The 23,606-nt window shown below is 35.9% G+C and overlaps 1 protein-coding gene across 1 annotated transcript in view; it reads right to left on the bottom strand.

Moving 5' to 3' along the window:
- st8sia4 (ST8 alpha-N-acetyl-neuraminide alpha-2,8-sialyltransferase 4) overlaps window positions 1-23,606 on the bottom strand; it is a 189,121-nt gene that overhangs the window by 26,499 nt on the left and 139,016 nt on the right. Inside the window, exon 4 of the mRNA XM_039758921.1 lies at window positions 21,978-22,271. Coding sequence (XP_039614855.1) covers window positions 21,978-22,271 — 294 coding nt within the window. The remainder of the gene's footprint in view (window positions 1-21,977; window positions 22,272-23,606) is intronic.

The raw sequence follows: 23,606 nt of genomic DNA, 5'->3' as shown, positions 1-23,606 counted from the left end.
AGGTCTGCTGGAGCCAATCCCAGCCAACACAGGGTGCAAGGCAGGAACAAATCCCAGGCAGGGTGCCAGCCCACCGCAGGGCACACACACTAGGGATAATTTAGGATCGTCAATGCACCTAACCTCAATGTCTTTGGACTGTGGGAGGAAACTGGAGCACCCCGAGGGAACCCATGCAGACATGGGGAGAACATGCAAACTCAATACTGGGAGGACCCGGGAAGCAAACCCAGGGCTCATTACTGCAAGGCAGCAGCGCTACACTGCACCAACCTTGCTGCCCCATTACAATTTTTAAGTAGTATAATATAACAAATCAATTTTTAAAGTAAACTTTCATTGCATGCTATCAGCCAGTAAAAGAAAAGTAAATTAAGGCAGCTAAACTTTGAGTGAAACCTAAGGCAAAATATCTTAACAAAGTTGTATTTGAGTCTGTGGCAAGTTACGTATTTGGTACATACGATTTTCAAACATGGTAAGTACCTTTACAGTACAGGATTTTTTTTTTGATAATGGTGAACATAGCTAGGGTAGCCTGCCTTGGCTGATAAAAGAGAATTTGAGAGCATCAGCATTATCATGTTGTTCCAGCACTGGGTGTATACTAATAGCAAAGGAGCTGATAAATACAAGTGAAATACAAAAAAAAGACAACTTCACTAATTTTTTATATGCACTGGATTATACTTCACTCATATCTCAGGTTATACAATAAAAGTAATTATACTGTATATACAGAGTATAATTATCATTATACTACATAATTATTGACAGAGCACCAGCCAATGCACCCTGAGTTCCCAACCCCCATCAATAGCAGAGGAGGTTGAAGGCGCAATACCATTAGGCACAACTGGCTATACTGGAAAACGTCTAAAACATCTCCTCCAGTTTCACCTTGGGACTTTTTTCTTCATTCACACTAGAAAAATCAGGTTTAATTTTCAAACCGAACTTTGGGACAACTTAACCCCTCCCCTTCTTTCACAGGCACAGTCTTTAACGGAGAAACATGCTCTTTGCAGCTTTTAAATATTTGCAGGAAAAGGCTGTTCCCACAAGTATAGGCCAGGGGCAAGTGTCTGGAACTACTGTCCAAACCCTGCATACTTATATTTCACTAGAAGTAGCACAGTCTCATATTGTTTAATGTCACCAGAAACACAAATAATGTCTACTTGCTCCACATTTTTGCAATGTCACTGCTGGTGCAAGTTGCATTGGTTTACACTGCCAGAGTTTAGTAATGTAAGCACCTACTGTCCTGCAAAGCCCAGGCTGGCACAAAAATCATAGCAGTACAAAGAAAAATATGTTGCTTCAAAAATTTGGAATCTTTATTTTTATTTAGAGTCATATTTCACATAGCTTGTTGAGCATTGCTGGTCTAAAGAGGTGCCATGATGGCAACTCGTCTGTCCCAGCGCATAATGGTTGATGTGGGTCATTCGAAGATGCCATCTTTCCAATTATATCTCTGGCACAAATAAGAGCAGGAGCCCTATCCATCCTATTCTCTGGGTTAGGAGAAAGGGGAACATCCTGTGGTTGCTGAGTGGCTGCCGCTGACTGGTGATAAGGATCCATTTCTGCAACACCACACTGTTGGTAGCACTATTGGGGCTTTGTTCAGTATTGTAATGTGCCTTCAAACACAGCTAACTGAGCAACATTCTAGTTGTCTGCCTTGCTCAAGCTCTGTTCTTCAGACTATATATATATATATATATATATATATATATATATATATATATATATATATATATATATATATATATATATATATATACATATATACATACATACAGACCATTTTGCAATTGGTACAACTTTGCTGTCAGTTAACTGATTCTCATTGTTGCTTATCCAGTTTAGTTACATCTTTGCTTTCATATTCAGACTATTTCTCTGTACATAATGAAATTTGTTAATGCTGTATCTACAGTACAAACTGTACTTTCCAAAAAGTTATTTTCATAACTGTCTCATAATATACTTTCATGAACATGCCACTTATAAGATTGATATGTTTTTCAGATGTAACAAAAACTGTTCAAGCTCATAACTTGTATTTTTATGTATATCATAGTAGTTTTTGTACTTTTTGTTTATAGCTCTGTACTCTATAATCAATACGCAATAATTTTGCAATATCAACATTTCATATACTATAAAAAAATACTAGTCAATGTCAATATCAACGTGCATAAGCAAACTGTTATTTGTTTTTGTAATTTTGTGTAGCTTTAAACAATGCTCCTAAAATAAACCTATGGACATGGGATTTATGAACTGCCATCATGTCCATATTTGATTTCTGTTTATAGTCTTATACTTGAATTAAACATGCAGAGGATAACACAAAGGATAGCATTCCTCATTTCCTTCACTTTTTAAGCTAACAGTTCAAAATAAATTCTGGAATAAATATATTTTTAATATTTTGAATCCAGCTTAGCAAATTATTTAATAGTTTAACATAGTTTAACTTTTACTTGTTGGGCACTGCTTCAATTTAAAACTTTAAAATCCTGATTCCAAATGCCCAAATTGGCTATGAAAAGGACCACCCTGTTAAGTGCTAGCACCACAATCATTAACACATTACATCAGGTAGTTAGTTTGTAAATAACTATGAAATTCACTCATTATGCCACATAGCCAAATGTAAGACCACTCAGAGCAAACATATTTATTAATGTTACCATGCAAAAAATAGTTTGCCAGATGTTCTTTTGCCATGAATGCTAAATATTGTGGATACTCAGGTGACTTAGCCTTTGTAATCCAACTGTGCTACTCTAGTTAATTGGACCCCACGTGTATTGAGAAAAAATGTAATTAAAAATGTTAAACATCTGCACAAGTAAGAAAAAAAAAGAAAATATTATTTTAAAGATTGGCATGGTAAAGCTACCAGCAGTGGTTAAAATTAATGACGCACAACTTCAAGGACTTGGGTTCTAATTCTAGCCAGCAGAGGACAGGAAAAGATGGAAAAAGATGATCCGCTGTGGCAACCCCTAATGGGAGCAGCCGAAAAAAAAGATTGACTATATCGAGTTTGCATGCTTTCCCATGTCTCAGTAGATTTTCTTCAGATACTCAAATCTCCACCTACATCCTAAAAATGCCCCTGCTAGGTGAACTGCTAATTCTAAACTGGAATAGTTTGCGTGAGTATAACCCTATAGCAAACTGACATCCCAGAGGTGGTTACTGTATTGTACTCAACAGTGTTGGCATAGGCCCTCACTCCCTGATCCCATATTGGTTTAATTAAAAAAATAAAAACAGATGTTTACTTTAGTTTACATTAAGGATATGTTTTTTTCAAAAACTAACATGTATGTATTAATCATAACAAAATGCTAAAATTATGTTTTGACTTTAATAGGTTAAACAGAAAAAACAATTGTTTTAAGAGGCTAAGATCAAGGTCTAGCTCAGATAGCAGGAGGTATAAAATATTAGAAACTTTGATAGATGTAAACTTTACAAATAAGTGGTAAAGAAATAAGAAAACTATTGTTAAAGTGGACATTCTGTATTTAGATTTAGCCATGTATACATTTTGTTCACATGTATCTATTTCAGAAATCAATAGTTTACAGCTATGTAGCTTAATCCTGTGTTAGAAACAATCATTATTCTACAGTACAGTATATCATCTGTAGCTAAAAATACTGGCCTACTAAATTTTGAAGGAGGGCAACAGCTATCTATGTCCTCAGAGGTGCTTCATCTGAAAGTTTAACTGACACTTGGAATACATGTAGACAACAGGGAATTATGCAATACAGCAGTAAAATCCTACATGCCCTTAATTTTGATAATGAAGAGGAAATGTACAGGATTATACACATTAACATTAAATATAGACCTCACCTGTGAATCATCGCTCTTCCCTAAAATAGTGGCAAAATGAACTCTTATTTAAGAGGCACTTTGCATTCAAAAGCTATAAAACTTTAACAAATATAAAATCTAGCATGCAAAGTCTTTTGTCGTCTGTATTTCCCTAAATACCTGGTTAATGAGTATGTCTCTTATTGTTCAATTGCAAAATACACCTAGGTTTATTACTGCATACAGTAAGTATTTTATACTCAGTTATATTCAGCAAAGATTTAAAAACAATAATATCAATGATATCTCACTTCTTTATTATGAAGGTGTTTGCATTTTTAAAATCTGATAGTGACACATGTCCAAGACATAATCTGGTTTTATATACACAAAGAATAAAACAAAACAAAATCAGGAAAAAGACTGAATGATTAAGCACTAATTCAAATGTGGTGCTTTCTTAAAAACTGAAGAATAATAACATTCCCTTAAATTTAACAAACTGTACACTCAATAAATGAGGAACATTCTGATTTGTTCTTCGTACTGTGAATCACCATACACTAGGAAAACCTAAAAAGTGCTGAAAATACCATATTTCTTATTTAATTTTTTTCCACATACAAAAAGATGCTGACATATGTCAAATTTTCACTTAATTAAAAAAAACTATACCAACCTAAAGTCAAGCAAGCTTTGATTGTAATTTATAACAAATGTTTCATTTTTCTAATGTATAGTCATAAAGAGGCTCAAAGGGATTTAAACTTTTAACACCCTGTTACTCACTCAATAATTCATCTGTGTCTTATGCATATATGCTCAATTTCTGTCAGTTAAAGTGATTTAGACTGGTCATTTAAGTTACATTTAGTCTACTATATAGTATCATGTATTATAAACTTGCAAACTCAGTTTGGACGGTGGAGCTCCACCTTTATTTAAGTTTTTGAACAAGAACACGGGGACACAAATATGAACTTGATAGGGGTAAATTTCACACAAATATTACATATTTTTCTCCACACCGAGACAACACACACATGGAATGAGATAACAAGTCGTGTGGTAGAAAGTAGTCCTTCAAGGACCTTCAAACCTTGAATGGATATTATTTTGGAAACTTATGTTGGACTGATTGATCAGTAAAAACCTTTTTCATTTTTTCATGATTATCTATTATTTCAGAATCCTTTTTTTGTGATCATCTTCTAAGCTATGGTGGTTTTACAATTACATTTTTTTTACTAGTATTACAAAATACAAGACTAAGTTCAAAGAATTAAAAGATAGCAGTTATACTACAAGTTTTTAGAAACAACTCAGGAGGGTGCCTACAGCTAGCAAGAACTTATAATGGCTGTGGCCAAATACCACTAATTATGTACAAAATGAAACAATAACGTAACATCCCAACATCTTCCCATAAACATGATTTTGTTAAATATGCTGCCTGTTCAAAAGTGGTTAGTGTTAAGGATGTATTGGGGTCAGTCATTAATCTTTTACCACACTGAGGAATATGCATTTGTTACATTCCATTAATGTCAAGCATTATTTATATTAAAATAATACTAATATAAAATAATAATAAAATAAAAACAGCAAAACATTTATAAAATGAAGTGCAGTTCAAAAGATTTTTTCTATTTTCATGCTGACCTATTACTTTCAGTTTCATTTTTCTCCTTTGCTGGCTATTTAAAACTTTATTTCTTTATAAACAAGTATGTGATCAGATGAAGCACACTGATGCAAAAATAACTGGGCATAAGTCAAACCATCTAAAGTTGAGGGATTCCTGCATTTGAAATAAATGTCAAGTTTAAGCACTTTGATCTATTTTACTTTGTTGCAACACTAAGAAATTGCTTACATTTCCATTATTCACCATTACATACAGAATGTTTTTTTCAGCACAAATATAAATATATTTTCTTATAGATATTAAAAGAAAGTTCATCAATCCATTTTCTGAACTCTCATTTTTTCTAACGCTAATATCATATGAAACTGAACGAATGTGTCACTAATCGGAAAGTTCCTTGCCAGGCTCCAAACAATTGAATATAACCACAATAAAAGAAACAACTCTATAAAATATGTTTCACATGGTGTACCTCCAAATAGTGCATTTTTACAATCAGCAAAACCATATGTTAACACTGGGAAAACACGCTATATGTGTCACTTTGTAATATTATTTTTTTTTCTAATCATATTAGTGTAAATGTAGTGTCTCTTATCTGATACACTTTTCCTACTTTTTTTACACAGGCCATATATTTACTTAATTACGACTTATACTTAAACACTGAACAAAAAGCAAAATAAGGCTTATCCTGTTTTTTTTACTTAGCATATTACAGCTATGATTTTATTTTAGTTTTGTTTTATAATTTATTTTTTATTTTTACCATTATTTTGGTAATTTCATTTTGTTACCACTTTAGCACATTTTATTTTTAATGAGCACCATTATTTTGAATAATATGGGTCGTGTCATTTATGTATATGGCTACTTTAATGACATCACAGTGCCCATGTTGTTAAAGGTGATAGTGAGCATTAAACAGTTAAACATTAAACGTTTTTTGATTAAAAATAAAATAATTACTTAGTGAAAAAACTTTGTCTTTCAAAAAATCAGAATTCAGCAACCTACCTGAACTTTGACACATAATTCACTGACTTTTAGTTTTACTTATTTCGGAACATCTTACTTCCTTTTTACAATGTTTGAAACTCTCTGCCATTCAATTATTTAGTCTGGTCCATCTGGACTTAAAGGAAGGCTCTGATCCTGTCTAATTTCACAAATGTTACCACTGTTCCGTCCACATCAGAAAAACATGCATTCTAGGTTATTTAGAATTTCAAACTTTACCTAGTTAGATTGAAAGTGTGGGTGTGTAAGTCAGTTGGCTCTTTGATGAACCAGTGTGGCATCTACAGTTGATTAATATTCTATCACATCTTGGTGTCCTTGCCTACCTGAACCTGTTGATAACCAAAACAGCACCCACATGTTCTTCACTATTTCATGCACAGTTATCAGGTTATCTGTGGAGTTTTGTTCTGCCACTTGTAGCATCTACTTACAATGTATCATTAAAAATGGCAAAAGGTTATAATCTTTGAACTTTTGAAAGATTAAGCCATTTTAATAACTCCTTTTTGTTATATTTTGTTGCTCTAATTAGTAAATATTAAACAGCTATTAAAACTACTTTCTCAGGTTTCATTGTGAAAATGGCATTCTTGAACTCAAAATGTTAATTTTCAGAAACTACTGTCTAGCTACTGTGGTGGGCTAGCACCCTGTCCAGGATTTTTTCCTGCCTTGCGCCCTGACTCCAAATTACAACTAAGCACTTTCATTGAAACTGTTCCAAAATATATCAGAAAATATTACATATTTTGGGAGATACAGCGCCACAAATCTGGGTTCAGGCCTCAGTCTGATCACTGTTTGTGTGGACTTGGAATATTATATGGTTGTGTGCGTGTGTATGTGAGTGAACTGACACCCTAAGCAAATCTAGATCCTGCCTTACTTCTGATGGCGTGGGAATCACCTCTTGTTCTTGTTCTACTGTATACTGAACTGTGCAATTTAACAAAAATGGATGAATTATTATTCAGCATTAAAAAACAAAAAAACAGATTGAATTTGACCATAAATGACCATCGCTCTATTAAACTTTAATTCAATGAATAGTTCAAAAAATGAACTCCCAGCTAGTTGTACTTGACTTGCCAAGCATAACACAGAAAGTCAAAAGTGTAACTAGTGTCTTCCTTACATATATAATATTAATTCCTGCCTTTCTTTAATCAACCACTCATTGTTCTTTTGCTGAAAAACAGAAGTACACTCTTTCTCCACTCAATCCCTCCATTTTCAAACCATATGTAGAAATCCATGAATTGCAAGTTATCACATCATGCCACATTTTTTTTGCATTCCTTTGGTTAATTATCATGCTAAAGTGAAGATATGCACTTTGATATTCAATGCCTAAGAATTAAAACTAAAGCTGCACAAATTATTTTTTTCCATACAAACAAGCAGACAGGGTCTAATCACTATAGGCAGGCGTCAGAAATACTGGGCAACATGCCAGGGTTTTTCCAGATACACACAACTGTTTTTTTCAAAGAGTAAGGGAAAGATTTTATTTTTTATTCATAACAATTACTTATGAACACTTTGAAATGACTTTAATTTTTGTCTGCATGAGAATAACCCTACATATGATATACAGTTCAACTAGCTATGACACACAATTTTTGGGTTTTTCGCCTTATTTTTGACCCTCTAGACTCAAGACACCCACAACATTTTTGATAAAAAGTAAACCAATATGCGTCTTCTGCAGAAATGATCAGAAGGGCTTAAAGTTGTGCATGCCACATAAACTGACGCCAGGAGTTCACACCATTATGGGATACAAAAAAATGAGGATCAGTAATATAGGCATATAGGGTGTCATTTTATGTTGTTCTAAGGTTGCTGAATAGGATAATATTTTTGACATCTGATTCCTAATTAGTGGTACTAGCCCTGTGAGAGCCACACCCAGAAGGTTAAAAATGACAACATTTAAACATAAGCACATGGGGTACTGTTTTAGACTATTTCAAGATCAGTTATTACAAATATGATGTTATTTTCGATTTTTGGGACTAGTGGGGGATTAGTGTTGATTGGCTAAATTTATCAAAGCATTTTTTGTATCGAATATGATGTGTTCACCGGTGATGAATATTTTCCTGGAAATTCACCTTGGACTGGCCTAGGTAAACATATTTTTCTTAGCATGACATCACAGAGCTGTAGCAACCATGCACAGAACCTTTACTGGAGGCCTATTGTAAGACTGTTACCATCATGACTCAATAACTATTCAAGCTAGATTCCACAATTGTTCACAAGTGGGCTGTGGTGGGTCCCCTAAGCAATTTACAATGCTGTTTCCTCAAGAGCTCATTTTACAAAGTGAGAAACCTAATCATGCTCTTCCAATCATTCTTATTTCACCAATGCTGAATCCCCACTGCTTCAATAATCATACTAGGTTCAACATGGTGGCAGTTTGCATTGGCTGCTAGTGGTTTGTCAATGAATATAAAAAAACTAATATGGGACAGTAATGGTTGAGAAGCACTGCATTAGCTAACCAAACTGAGACTATTATAAGTAGTGCCATAACATTGATCCCTGTGCGCTGGCAGCACAACACTACTTACACAATTAGCCATGTGCCCAGCTACAATCTCAAAACAAGAGCTAAAGAATCCCTTATTCTTCCTTTCCTTGAGTCAGAATGAGACCCCAATAAATAATAAATACTAAATAATTTATTACTATTTACAAGGGGTTCTTTGTCTTCATAATGGAAGAAGAAAAAAGTGAGGCATCTGCACCAATACATGGGAATGTACCCCCAAAACCATGATTTTAAACAATTGAATGAGGCAGTCCAACGTTTCTGCTTAATGGCACGACCAACGTGTGCCCCACGATTGGGAATCTGTGAGCACAATAATCTACATTTTATTTACTTATTGCTCATTTGTGGCCGTTTGTTGTATTTTGTTTGTGGTATTTTTTCCCCTTTGTGTCTTTTGTTGTCTGAGGTAGTGTGGTTAGATTACATTTTTGGGGACAATAATCAGTCCCGCATAGCTTGCAGATGGTTCACTAACCCTTAGGTACACTTAAAAGATCATTTCACCATTATAATCCACTCAGAACTAGTTAAGTTCCTTTTTTCCCCTTTAATGCATTTGATCAGTCCTGCAAAGTTCCCAAACACTTCTGTGATTTTGCCTAACTCAGGGTGAAGCAAACTCTGTGGAGTTTGCTCATCACTCACATAGATAGATAGACAGATAGATACTTTATTAATCCCAAGGGGAAATTCACATACTCCAGCAGCAGCATACTGATAAAAATAAACCATTTTAAATTAAAGAGTGATAAAAATGCAGGTAAAACAGACAATAACTTTGTATAATGTTAACGTTTAAAGGTTGGAATTGAAGAGTCGTTTAGTGTGGGGGAGGAACGATCTCCTCAGTCTGTCAGTAGAGCAGGACAGTGACAGCAGTCTGTCGCTGAAGCTGTTCCTCTGTCTGGATATGATACTGTTCAGTGTATACAGTGCATTCTCCATGATTGCAGGAGCCTGCTCATCGCCCATCGCTCTGCCATGGATGTCAAACTGTCCAGCTCCATGTCTACAGTAGAGCCTGCCTTCCTCATCAATTTGTTCAGGCGTGAGGCATCCTTCTTCTTCATGCTGCCTCCCCAGCACACCACCGTGTAGAAAAGGGAACTCGCCACAACCGTCTGATAGAACATCTGCAGCATCTTATTGCAGATGTTGAAGGACGCCCGTCTTCTAAGGAAGTATAGTCGGATCTGTCCTCTCTTGCACAGAGCATCAGTATTGGCAGTCCAGTCCAATTTATCATCCAGCTGCACTCCCAGGTATTTATAGGTCTGTACCCTCTGCACACAGTTGCCTCTTATAATCACGGGGTCCAGTAGGGGCCTGGGTCTCCTAAAATCCACCAACAACTCCTTGGTTTTGCTGGTGTTCAGGTGTAAGTGGTTTGAGTCACACCATTTAACAAAGTCCTTGATTAAGTTCCTATACTCCTCCTACTGCCCACTCCTGATGCAGCCCACAATAGCAGTGTCGTCAGTGAACGTTTGCACGTGGCAGGACTCCAAGTTGTATTGGAAGTCCAATGTATATAAGCTGAACAGGACCATAGAAAGTACAGTCCCCTGCGGCACTCCTGTGTTTAAATTTCAAATTAAATGCTTTCACCAGGATAGATTTACCTAAATTACATAGTATAATCTCTCAACTGAAACCCTCCACCTGTGTCCTTGATCCAATACCAACCAGGTTTTTCAAATAAATATCAGGCGTGCTAATTGACAATATTCTGGACATACTTAATTCGTCATTAAATACGGGGGTCTTTCCAGACTGTCTTAAGACTGCTGTAGTTAAACCCCTGCTCAAGAAAAATAATCTTGACCCCTCTGCCTTTGAAAATTTTAGACCCATTTCTAACCTGCCCTTCTTAAGTAAAATTCTAGAGAAGGCAGTCATTATGCAGTTAAATGACCACCTCAATAAACATGCTATTCTTGATACATTTCAGTCAGGCTTCAGAACAAATCACAGTACAGAAACTGCACTTGTTAAAGTAGTAAATGACTTGCGGGTAAATGCAGACAGAGGCCATTTATCTGTTCTCATCCTCTTAGATCTGAGTGCTGCATTTGACACCATTGATCATAATATTCTTAGAAATCGCCTTAGTCAATGGGTGGGCCTCTCTGGCAGTGTCTTAAATTGGTTTGAATCCTACCTGGCAGGGAGAAAATTCTTTGTGAGTTGTGGTAATCAAATCTCAAAGACACATGATATCCGATATGGTGTTCCACAAGGCTCTATCCTGGGTCCGCTGTTATTCTCAATCTACATGCTTCCGTTAGGTCAGATTATCTCAGGTTACAACGTGAGTTACCACAGCTATGCTGATGACACACAGCTGTACTTATCTATAGCACCTGATGACTCTGACTCTTTCGATACACTAACACAATGTCTTACTGGTATTTCTGAATGGATGAATAGTAATTTTCTCAAACTAAATAAAGAGAAAACTGAAATTTTAGTAATTGGCAATAATGGATTCAGTGAGGTTATCAGAAATAAACTTGATGCACTAGGATTAAAAGTTAAGACGGAAGTAAAAAATTTAGGGGTAACCGTTGACTGTAATCTGAATTTTAAATTGCATATTCATCAGACCACTAGGACAGCATTTTTTCACTTAAGAAACATAGCAAAAGTTAGACCTCTTATATCATTGAAAGATGCTGAGAAATTAATTCACGCTTTTGTTTTCAGTAGACTAGATTACTGTAACGCACTCCTCTCAGGACTACCCAAAAAAGACATAAATCATTTGCAACGAGTGCAGAATGCAGCTGCTAGAATCCTAACTAGGAAAAGAAAATCCGAACACATTTCTCCAGTTTTGATGTCACTACACTGGTTGCCTGTGTCATTCAGGATTGACTTTAAAATACTGCTTATGGTTTATAAAGCCTTAAATAATCTCGCTCCATCTTATATATCGGAATGCCTGACGCGTTAATATTCCAAATCGTAACCTTAGATCTTCAAATGAGTGTCTCCTTATAATTCCAAAAGCTAAACTTAAAAGAAGTGGTGAGGCGGCCTTCTGCTGTTATGCACCTAAAATCTGGAATAGCCTGCCAATAGGAATTCGCCAGGCAAATACAGTAGAGCACTTTAAAACACTGCTGAAAACACATTACTTTAACATGGCCTTTTTATAACTTCACTTTAACTTAATACTGATACTCTGTATGTTCAATTCTTCATAATAACTATTCACAGTGGCTCCAAAATCCATACTGACCCCTACTCTCTCTTCTGTTTCTTTTTCCAGTTTTTTGTGTTTCTTTTTCGCGACCACCACCTACTCAAAGCATCATGATGCACCAACATTGATGGACTGAAAGCCAGAAGTCTACGTGATCATCATCATCAGGTCCTTCCATGAAAACCCTAAATACAAAGAGGACTGTTTGACTCATGTTAGGTAGATTGCCCAGAGGGGACTGGGCGGTCTCTTGGTCTGGAACCCCTACAGATTTTATTTTTTTCTCCAGCCTTTGGAGTTTTTTGTTTTTCTGTCCACCCTGGCCATCGGACCTTACTCTTATTCTATGTTAATTAATGTTGACTTATGTTTATCTTTTATTGTGTCTTCTATTTTTCTATTCATTTTGTAAAGCACTTTGAGCTACATTTTTTGTATGATTTTGTGCTATATAAATAAATGTTGATTGATTGATTGATTGCTGACCACAATGTCAGACCTGCAGTTCCCAAGATGCACATACTGAGGTCTGTCTGTAAGATAGTCCACAGTCCATACCACCAGGTATGAATCTACTCCCATCTCTGTCAGCTTGTCCCTAAGGAATAGAGGTTGGCGCTAGAGAAGTCCAGAAACATAATTCTTACAGCACCACTGCCTCTGTCCAAGTAGGAGAGAGACCGGTGTAGCATATAGATGATGGTATCCTCCGCTCCCACCTTCTCCTGGTATGCGAACTGCAAAGGGTCGAGGGCGTGGCGGACCTGTGGCCTCAGGTGATGAAGCAGCAGCCGCTCCATGGTCTTCATCACATGTGACGTCAGAGCGATAGGCCGGAAGTCATTCAGCTCACTAGGACGTGATACCTTTGGAACTGGGGTGATGCAAGATGATTTCCAAAGCCTCAGGACTCTTTCCTGTTCCAGGCTCAGGTTGAAGATGCGTCGTAGAGGACTCCCCAGCTCCAGCGCACAGGCCTTCAGCAGTCATGGTGATACTCCATCTGGACCCACTGTTTTGCTGGCACGAAGTCTCCTCAGCTCTCTGCTCCCCTGGGCTGCTGTAATTTTGGGTGGGGATGTCTCTCCTATGCTGGTATCAGCAGAAGAATGGGTGGAGGGAGCAGTACTCCAAGGTGAGAGTGGGTTAGGGTGGTCAAACCTGTTAAAAACCTGTTCATTTGGTTTGCTCTCTCCACGTCTCTCTCAATGGTGGCACCCCGCTTTGAGCTGCAGCCAGTGATGATCTTCATCCCATCCCACATTTCCTTCATGCTGTTATTCTGCAACTTCTGCTCCAGCTTTCTCCTGTACTGCTCCTTCGCTGGGCTTGGAATTCCTTCTGCACGCGCTTGAGCTCATGCTGATCTCCGCCTTTAAAAGCCCTTTTCTTCTGGTTCAAAAGGCCCTTAATTTCACTTGTAATCCATGGCTTGTTGTTATCATAGCAGCATACTGTTCTTACTGGAACTGCAATGTCCATACAGAAGTTGATATAGTCAGTAGTGCAATCAACAACCTCCTCAATGTTCTCACTATATAATCCCTGCAGGATATCCCAGTCCGTAGTTTCAAAACAGTCTCTCAGAGCCTGCTCTGCCTCAGGGAACCACTTCCTGAATGAGCGTGTGGTTGTAAATAGTTCCCTCACTCTTGGTTTGGAGTGAGGCTGAAGCAGAACCAGGTTATGATCTGCTTTACCAAGCGCAGGCAGCGTGGTGGCACTGTATGCGTCTTTAATGTTTGCATACAGTAGTTCAATAGTCCTATTTCCCCGGGTGTTACAATCCACACACTTAGGGATTTAGCTTTCTATGGACCTCTATCAGAGGGTGAAAAATGACAAATTTCTATTACTATTGAAATACTTATTTTAACTTTTAAATTAAAGCACACATTTTGCTATTTCAAATATTTTATGCAAATATTCTTGTTTATTATTGAAATGCAATTTTTTAATTTCAAATCATACCAATTAAGTAAATGCATACTTTTTAAAATTGGAGTTAGCATAAATGTCTCCAATAGAGTAATTTCAATTATTTAAATATACATAAGTTTACAAATAGCACTCGGTACACATTGACATTTTGAAAGATATTTAGATAACTAATATCTTCAAATATAATCAAATAACAAGTACATATTGGATTTTTTAAATATTCCCATAATTAATAAAGTTATTCTAGCTTGTTTAAAGACTTTATGAATGATTTAATATTTTTCAAAAACAACAATAAGAAATTGGTTTATAAAAGTAATATTTTACATGAACAGTTATGCTGCTCTTTATATTAAGGGTATAGAATATTAATTTAAATTATTTAAACAATACACACTTTAAAAATTATACTTGTTTAATGTTTAGCTATGATATAACCCAAGGACACAATCTATCTTGCACAGCATTTCATGTGTCCAATAGAATAATTTCAAATGTAATTGTTAATGATGGTACTCTTACAGTAGACACTGACTATTATGGTTTTGAAAATGACCTTTAAAAATATTTTATCTTTCTTTTATGAAGAAACCATGGCTACAGAAATGAACATAAAGAACAATTAAAGGCAAACAATAATAATCTTTAAAGAAAGAGAACCTGAATAAAATAAATCATTTCAAATAAAAGGATTTTATATATTAACATGACAAATAATTTTAAAATATTTCTAAATGCAGCTATCCCTAAGCTAGTATATTTTATGTTTAAGGAGCAGTGTTTTACTGCATTCCTAATAGCTGCGAACTACCTTGATTTTCCTCTGGTATCTAATTGCACCCTTTCAGAGGTAAAACTAAGTACCCATGTAATTCATATAGCAAACCAAAAGGCTTTTACAACATTATGTATAACCTTAAAACAATGAACAAAAACTGAAAAGATAAGGTCAGTGAATTATAACATATATAACATAATATTCTTAGACCTTCCTGATCTAATTCAAGGTTGAGTGATGCTCAACCATATTCTAGAATGGCTGGGCACAAGGCAGACATGAATGCTGAAGAAGTTTGCAGGGTTTACTGTAAGAGAGTAATCTGCACCCTGGTTCGAATTGCACATAGAAGGTGACCAGGTAATTGTTAAAAGAAACCCAATTTTATTATCTGCTGAGTTTATGCTTGAGTTTTCATATTTTATCTTCTGAGCTTATGCTTAAAAGCTGAATGTGTTATTTTATTATTCACTATGATAAATTAATTTTAGTAACTTAAAAGCAAAAACACATATAAAAAAAGCTGAAGGGAAGGTCCTATGTAAGGCATAATCACTTTTGTGTTGTAATGCTTAGGCCCAGTTTCCTGTCAATGTACCCAGCTGGATAATTAAAACAAAATTAAGAGCATTTTTTAACAGACCATGGAAACGGGAAATGAAGCAAAATCTCAGAGTCGCATTTAAAAAGTCACATATTCCTTAAACTGACAGGACTATCAATCCACCTAGTGGACTGGGTTAATTGTGGCTATTTAAGGTATCAATGTTTGTCATGTTCTATTAGCAACTGGGTGTAACCAATCATGTTAAATGTTTTCTGATTATGTAATGACTTCCTTGGAATTGTGATCTGAATTTCTTGGAATTGTGATCTGAACAATGAATTGTATAAATATATGGCAGAGGACACTCTATTCCTTTGTAACACTTGCTAATAAGATATGATGTGTTGTCTCTTGCAAGAGTTAGATAAAAATCGATGACTGATACTTTCTCTTGCATGTGTTTTATTGCCTAAACCAGGACATTCCAGTGGGAGATGGCCATAAATTTCTTCCACACCACTTAATGCACACACCCACAATAGATCAAATTAATACTCACATCTTTAGGGATGTTTGAGGAAAACCGGGTTAGTACTGCAGATCCAGATTAATTAATTTAACACTAAAATTCCTGAAGCCTACGAAAAAACTCGTAATCCCTTTGCACCCCTCCATCAGCATCTTTTGTTTTGTAAATGCATTGATCAGCACAAGTGACAAGCAGCCTGCTGTCCCATCCCCCGCCTTGTTGGAGCTCAGCTTGCAGGCAAAAAGCACTCCCAGCTCAAGCCAAGGCTCCTTATCTGCGTGTGAGATCTTTAGTTGTATAGGATAAATAATACAGTATATCGTTATTTGGAATACATGCATTGCGTGTGTGTTCCATGTCTACAAAGATCTGGGTAAGTGTAGGATGAAAGGAAATACGAGAAATGCAAGAAATGCTGAACACATACCTAAAGCGCAAACTTTCCAAGTTATACAATTAAGCCAATTTTCATTCACACAAAAGTCAGGATTTATAAAACACAAACATGGAATGAAAATTGGCTTAATGTTATGACAAATTTCGACAATCTGTAAGTTCTACTCAGACTATTTTGGTGTTGGCTTTTTAGCGACTCTATGAAGCAGGGCAATGAAGTCAACAGAAAATCTTCTTCAATGCGCATTTCAATGATGTATCAGCTGCATTGTAATGTTCTTGAACTAATTACGTATCACAGTTAGCTGATATGTTCTGTCAAAACAGCTCTCTTCAGTGTTAGTAATGATGCCTCATGTGTTCACTTAATGTTAATTTCCTCGGCGTGTAACCTGTTTTGTCTATACTAAGGGTGTGCTTTATGTTGTTCTAACAATGGCATATGTGTGGACCCTGTATTCTGCTTCCCAAACTATTTGATAAAATAATGGAATCATGGGTTCAGCCAGGTCACCTTGGAACAATGTCAGTCAAGCACATTTCAGAATCACATATTAGTTGCACATTAATTTGATAAAAGTGCTTTCTGTTTACAAAAGCAAAATCATTTTGTGATGGTGCTTTATCATAGCATATATGCAGTCAGTTGCGCCAATTATATTCGGAAAATCATCAATCACTGAAAATTGCTTTTTGATCTCAGCCTGCTCACCCTGGAAATTGAATGTATCTGGGTAACATCTTAATGATACCTACCACCATATATGGATGGTATAACATGACTCAGCAATGACTGTGCAGGTAGCCAGTTCACGCTGAAATGCATCTTCTGCCAAATACACTACAGCTGTTAAAACCAGTAACGAAATAAGGATCGCATCATTTCTGTGTGATGGTGCCTGTAATGTAGGCACTAATTCAGCACACAGCTTCAGGTTGACAGGTCTAGGAAATCTAGATTGGCATATAAGTCAGTCATAACCATGAGCCAAAAAATTATCATGATGCCTAAAAACTAGCCTTGCATGACATGCCATTGGCGATATCCTACAAAAGAGCTAACACTGCCACTGCCAGTTATGTCATACAACACATAGTGCAACTTGTGTAATTTTTATTTCAGTTGATAGTGGGTACCCCCACAGAGATTTGGCTCTTCACAAAACTCACCAAACCACAAACACCGCAAAGTGAAGTTACAATGAAAGAGATGTTACAATGAAAGGACTCCTGCACAGTCAGTGAAAGAATTTGACCATTGTTTATTAAAAGGTTGATGGTGGCATTTGGACTCGTCTGGCAGCACACTGTTGTACAGCCCCATATAGGCTTGCCAAACTGGATGGCCACTGTCACCTGAGACAGATGAAAGATAACCGCACAGATGACCCTCATCTTGCAAAGCCATTTGTATAATATATACTCCTGAAAACAATATTGAGTGAATTGTGCTTAAACGTGGGTGGAAATAATTAAATGTCTCTCTGAGTGTCACATATTTAAACCAATCATGAAGACGCCACTCATAAGTGTGGTGATTTTAAACTTTTTAGGTCAGTGTTGCTCTTGTTAACCTAGTCTGATAAAAAGCAAGCTTTTGACTACAACTATCTGTCGTAAAGTCCCCTAGGATGACCGCTATTAAACATTTAAATGTATCTTAATTCTGAGGAGAGCATTCTGCATGTGTTGAAAATAAATATAACATGTTGCAAGGGAAAATCCTTTCTGTAAAATCAGATTATTAAAATCAGATTATATATTAGCATTTGAAGACATCAATGGACTAGTGGTAAATGTGAACAGTACTTTGTTGAAAGTGCTGTGTGTGTTCTCTGTTGTTTACAGTTATGATGATAGTGGTGGAGTCAAAGACAGGTTAGAAGAATTAACAGCTATGTTCATGGAAATAACAATTGCAAAAAAATGCATCTGAAGTAAATAGTGCATCACACCCAATCAAAAGTAGGAGAAAGGAACTGCAGTTAAGAAAGTTGATAATGAAGAGTCACAGGAGAGGCAAATTTTGGTGCTCAAAATACCCAAAATAAATAAATTTGCCTAATGACACTGACACCACTTCAGCATTACCACAGACAAGGCTGCACAGCATCTACCTTCAGACTGCATGTCCACACTGGCAGATAAAGTAAGTTAACATTACTTTCTAATTGGAAATTCAGACAAAATATAGCCATAGCATTTTAACATGTAGTATATATATAGACCGCAATGCTTATCTAAGCTCTGTTTGTTGTTTTTATGCCATACAGTGATGCCAAAGTCAAAATGACAGGACAGTATTATAGCAGACAGAAGCAAATCCTAAATGCATATAGCCAACTAAATGCAGTAGTCTATATTTGCGAAGATATGTGTTTGTCTCTTCTGTCACTGCCCTCATTACAACATATACTGTAAATTAATCATTAAGCTTCAGTTACCTTGTGCTACTGAGCTCCTGAATTGACAATTTTAGCTTTCTGTTTTCTCTCAGCATCAAGTCTTTCGTTTAGTTTCTTTTGCTCTCTCCTATCTTTTCCTAGCTATTTTACATATTTGTCTAATATATGAGATTTTTTTTGTTGAACACTATAACCCTTGCTGTTTAAGGTGCACTGTTTGGAGGAAATTGGGGGCAGGTTTTTAGAAAGAAACCATGTGAATTTATCCTTTTAGAGAGTTGTCCCTAGATGTACATTCTCATTCAAGAATCATGTCTGACACTGGGAAGCTAGGATGATCCACACCCAGTACCTCAGGACATCAATGCAAAGGCAATTCAAAGATGTCTGGACATTTTTTGTAGCATGTAGTGTGTGACAGAAAAAAGTTTGGGGATCACCACCTCATATACTGAAAAATTAGAAAAAGTAAAAGAAACACAGTTAATACAAGCAGAGTTCACAACTGAAAGGCAGCCGGAACAGTAACTTATGTGGTTATAAGATGGATTCTGGGTATAAGTTCAATAAGAATGTTCTTAATTTTTTGCAATTCTGGGCACACAGCTTGTGTCAATCCATGCTGTGCCTCCGTCAACAAACATCACAGGGGTCACTATGCATAAACTGTTTTGCCTTTCAAGCGTAAACAAAGTTTTAGTTAGGAATCTAAGCAAGGTTTTATACATGAGGCACAGGTTATTTATCTAGCATAAACTGGAACTAAATAACTACTGAATATTTAACTGTACAAAGTTGATTAGACGTTTTGAGACAACAATGTCCCTGGCTTAATACTAGAACAAACTTCTTAAAAAGCTACATGAATTGTTTGCTCTTTTGCCCATGAAAAAGCAGGAAAAATCCTAAAAGGAAAAAAAGTGTAAAAAGTTTCAAGAACCAGCATGTAGTAAGAGTTTTTCACAAAAACAGTCCTGAAAAGATAAAATGCAAAAAAATTCTACTACCAAAAGTGATGTCAGTTATGAAAACCATAATAACAGTTGTATAGAGAATGTAATTTTTCTTGACATTTTCAAGATTTATATTACATAAATATTATGAAAAATATGTATGATCCTGACAAACTGTTTGCATATCATAAAACTTAAAGACTAACATTAAAAATTAAATGTACAATCTTTGCTAAAAAATTGTTTATAAATGCAATGTAGAATACATAAAAAACAGATATTCATTTTTTCTCTGTTTTATTCTGATAAGGAATCTGCACAAGGCTCTCAATAACCAAGAGTGGAATTTTGAACCTAGGACTCAGGATCTGTGAGGTAGCAGCACTGAATACAGATACCTACATTACCATGCAAATAGTCTGCAATATTCTCACATTATGTACATATGATAGAGTACATTTAGAAAAACTGAACAAATACTTGCAACAAAGTGTTAAAATTATGTTCAAATGGATTGTTGCCTGGGGAAAGTTATTTTAGGATTTAGGGCCTGAGCAGTCTATTATAATATATTTTGAAAGAGAGTAAGAGAATGAGAGTAAAGCCTTAAAGGAATAAAGAGGACACTGCATGGATAGACAAATGCAAGAATAAACAGCTTCATCATTCTAGGTTAAGGAGTTTAATTACTGTGTAAGAATTTACTTTCAGTTTCTCCATTCTATTTGAAACGATATTCTAATCTGTAAAATAAAAACAGATTTAATTATTTCTATTTTTAAACCATTTTGGAGGATTTGCATGGTCAATATGTTTTATGACAAAACAATTAATATTGAACTTATTTACTTTATAATAATATTACAGTTATTCAAATGTATCATCTAACCAGGAAAAAAGTTACAAGAAGTGATAATTAACATATTATATGCTATCAATGTTTAAATGTTTTTTTAAAAAGAGGTTTTGGGTGATGTTACTTTCATAAACACTTAAAAAAATTAGAATGTTGGACATTTTTTAAAATGATGAACAATAAAAATACATAATGCTTTTGCATTGTGCTTCCATACAGAAATCACTGCCAAGTTACTAAAATCACTGGTTAAAGACGTTTGGAAATTAGTGGCTATTTTACTGCATGTAGGTTAATCAAGTAGAATTATGAAGTATTATGTTCCAAAAAGCTGGTAATAAACACTAAAGCTGACAAAAATGGAATATTCACTATGAATTCAAGGGCGTCTTATATTTTATAAGCCTTCTGCATAACAGTTTCGGTATGGTAATATGTCTGCTGAGGAAGGAGAGCAACTAGAGACAGTTAAAGGGAACCAATTCTTAAATCACTAGTTGCCACGTTCTTCCTTTATATTCACTCTACTTAAGAAGGCTAAAATATAAAGCAATTATAATCTGTTTCATCCGATCACATATCTAAAAATTTTTATCGCTAAGCTTTTGACTCAGGAATCATTATCAGAGGAACACGATTAGACTTACAGGAATCCAAGATAATATATATATATATATATATATATACATATAGCAAATAAGAGGGGGAGGTTAAGTGGATGTGGGGAGGTGATGATATGGGGTTGGGAGGGTGATGGTCAAAAAGTCTTATTTGACACATATATATCTTATCACAGGCAACAAGACCTTTAGTAGCACAGTGCTATATTCAGTCTTTTATCACTGGATGGGAAACAAATGCTACAGGAGAGTCTCTGGAAAATCTTACTCAGAAAGGTCAGATATAGGAAAAAGTGAATTCTCCCAAATAGTCAAGTGGTATAAGAAGAAGAAGAAAGACAGATGGACATCTCACATTTGTTCCCCGTAAATCATGGAAGCAAGAGGAACAAGGCCAAAGACCTCCACTTTGCTAGCCGCAGGTAACTGTTTACTTAAATGGTTAAAATGCTGGGTATTTTCTCCATTCTGATTATCGGGGAAAACAAGACACTTCTCATTAGCAAGAAAGAAATGATATATATATATAAAAACATCCATTATGGCTCGGTTGAAAAATATCTATAATAGTTTTGCACATGTTGTTACATACATAATAACCATGGTTTGGTAACATTCCAATTTTCTGTCATTTGTCTTATATTCAGATACTCACCCTCTCACAGCATGAATGAGTCTAAGTGATGGATATGCAGTTCGTACTTTTAATTTATTCTTCAGGATTAGCTCATTAACCCACTCTACATGCTTCTCTCCACCTTTTACCATGAAGGCAGGAATCCAGAGAACACTATCATTCAGCATTGCCAGCCTTTGAACAAATTTCTCTCGGTCAGTTTCATTTTGAAATCCTCCAAATGCTCGTTGTATAACAGAAGGGTTCATAGTGATGAAATCAGATCTGTTTCCTACATCTTCAGCAAACTCCACCACTGGTGCCAAATTACATCTGTTCAAAAAACAAAAAAAATAAAGAGTTAAATAATTATAATAAATAATATTATAAAATGCAGTTAAAAGTTTTCAGAAGCAGTTCCTTCTTTTCCAAAATGAAAAAAAGGAAAAGGTTTAACACTTGTTCTCTGGGCAAATATTTTTTTCCTTATATGATTTTAGCTAATGGATGTAAAATGTCAGTTATCTATTATTAAGTATAAACAAGTTGAAGTATACTAAATTTCCTTTTAAAAATACCATTTCTTGTATTAAACTAACAACATTAGCTAATTACATAATTACAATATGGAAATTAATTGTAATTAATATTTAAATCACTAAGAAAAGTTTCTAAGGAGCATAATAAATAAATAATTAGTTTTCATAACTATCACGTAAATAATTTTGAAACAAAACAGTAATCTGTTCAGCAATTCTTTAAGCATAGTGTATTTACATTAGAAGTCAGACACTTTCTAATCACATTATTTGAATATATATACATTATATTTTGTAGCAGGAGGCTGGGGGCCAGACCCAGCAGGGACACCTGGAAGGACCGAGAGGCGGTCTATACATTCCCCGGGCCACGAGGGGGCAACCGTCCTGGATAATGAGGGTATCACGGGAACGGAACCAGGAGGCACAAACCCATTGGGGCCTGTGGCCACCGCCCTGTGGACGCCCCAAGCATTGTGGAGACCTGCACTTCCACCACACCTGGGCAGGTGGAGGAAGAACCTTCCAGGGACACCCAGAGTGCTTACAGGTGCTAGTGCGGCAGTTCCGCCACTGCAGGAAGTGCCGCCGTAAAATCATCAACGAGCACCTGGAGCACATCTGGGTGGACATAAAAGGGGCCGCCATCCTACAGTCAGAGAGCTAGAGTCGGGAACGGGAGCAGGACGAAGCCCCAGTGAAGACAGGAAAGGCGGCCCACAGACAGTTGAAGGCCCGAGGAAGGGTGTTTGGTGCGGGAAGCGCTGTGAGTGTGTGGGACTAGTGTTTAGGGACACTTGTTTAAATAAAAGTGTGTGTTTTTATGAACTGCTGGTGTCCGTGTGGTTGTGTCCGGGCTGAACATCTCACAATATATATGCCCCTATAAAGGGCAACTTTCACATATTTGTCTATTATGATTGTAATTTGATCTATGCGCCTCCTACATGTGGCAGTAATGGTAAGAATTATCACCACTAAGATGATAAAATCCCAAATACATGTATAAGTTAGCAAAGGTTTATCAAAAATCACTTTTATAAATATTAAAATATTACACAAGAAAAATGTGACACAGAGGTTAATATGTGAAACTGACAAGTGTAAAGTGATCAGATGATATGTATTA

The sequence above is a fragment of the Polypterus senegalus genome, chromosome 7 (assembly GCF_016835505.1).
Source record: "Polypterus senegalus isolate Bchr_013 chromosome 7, ASM1683550v1, whole genome shotgun sequence".
Lineage (NCBI taxonomy): Eukaryota > Metazoa > Chordata > Cladistia > Polypteriformes > Polypteridae > Polypterus > Polypterus senegalus.
Note: the sequence above shows the minus strand (reverse complement) of the source record. Positions and strands in the feature narration are given on the sequence as shown.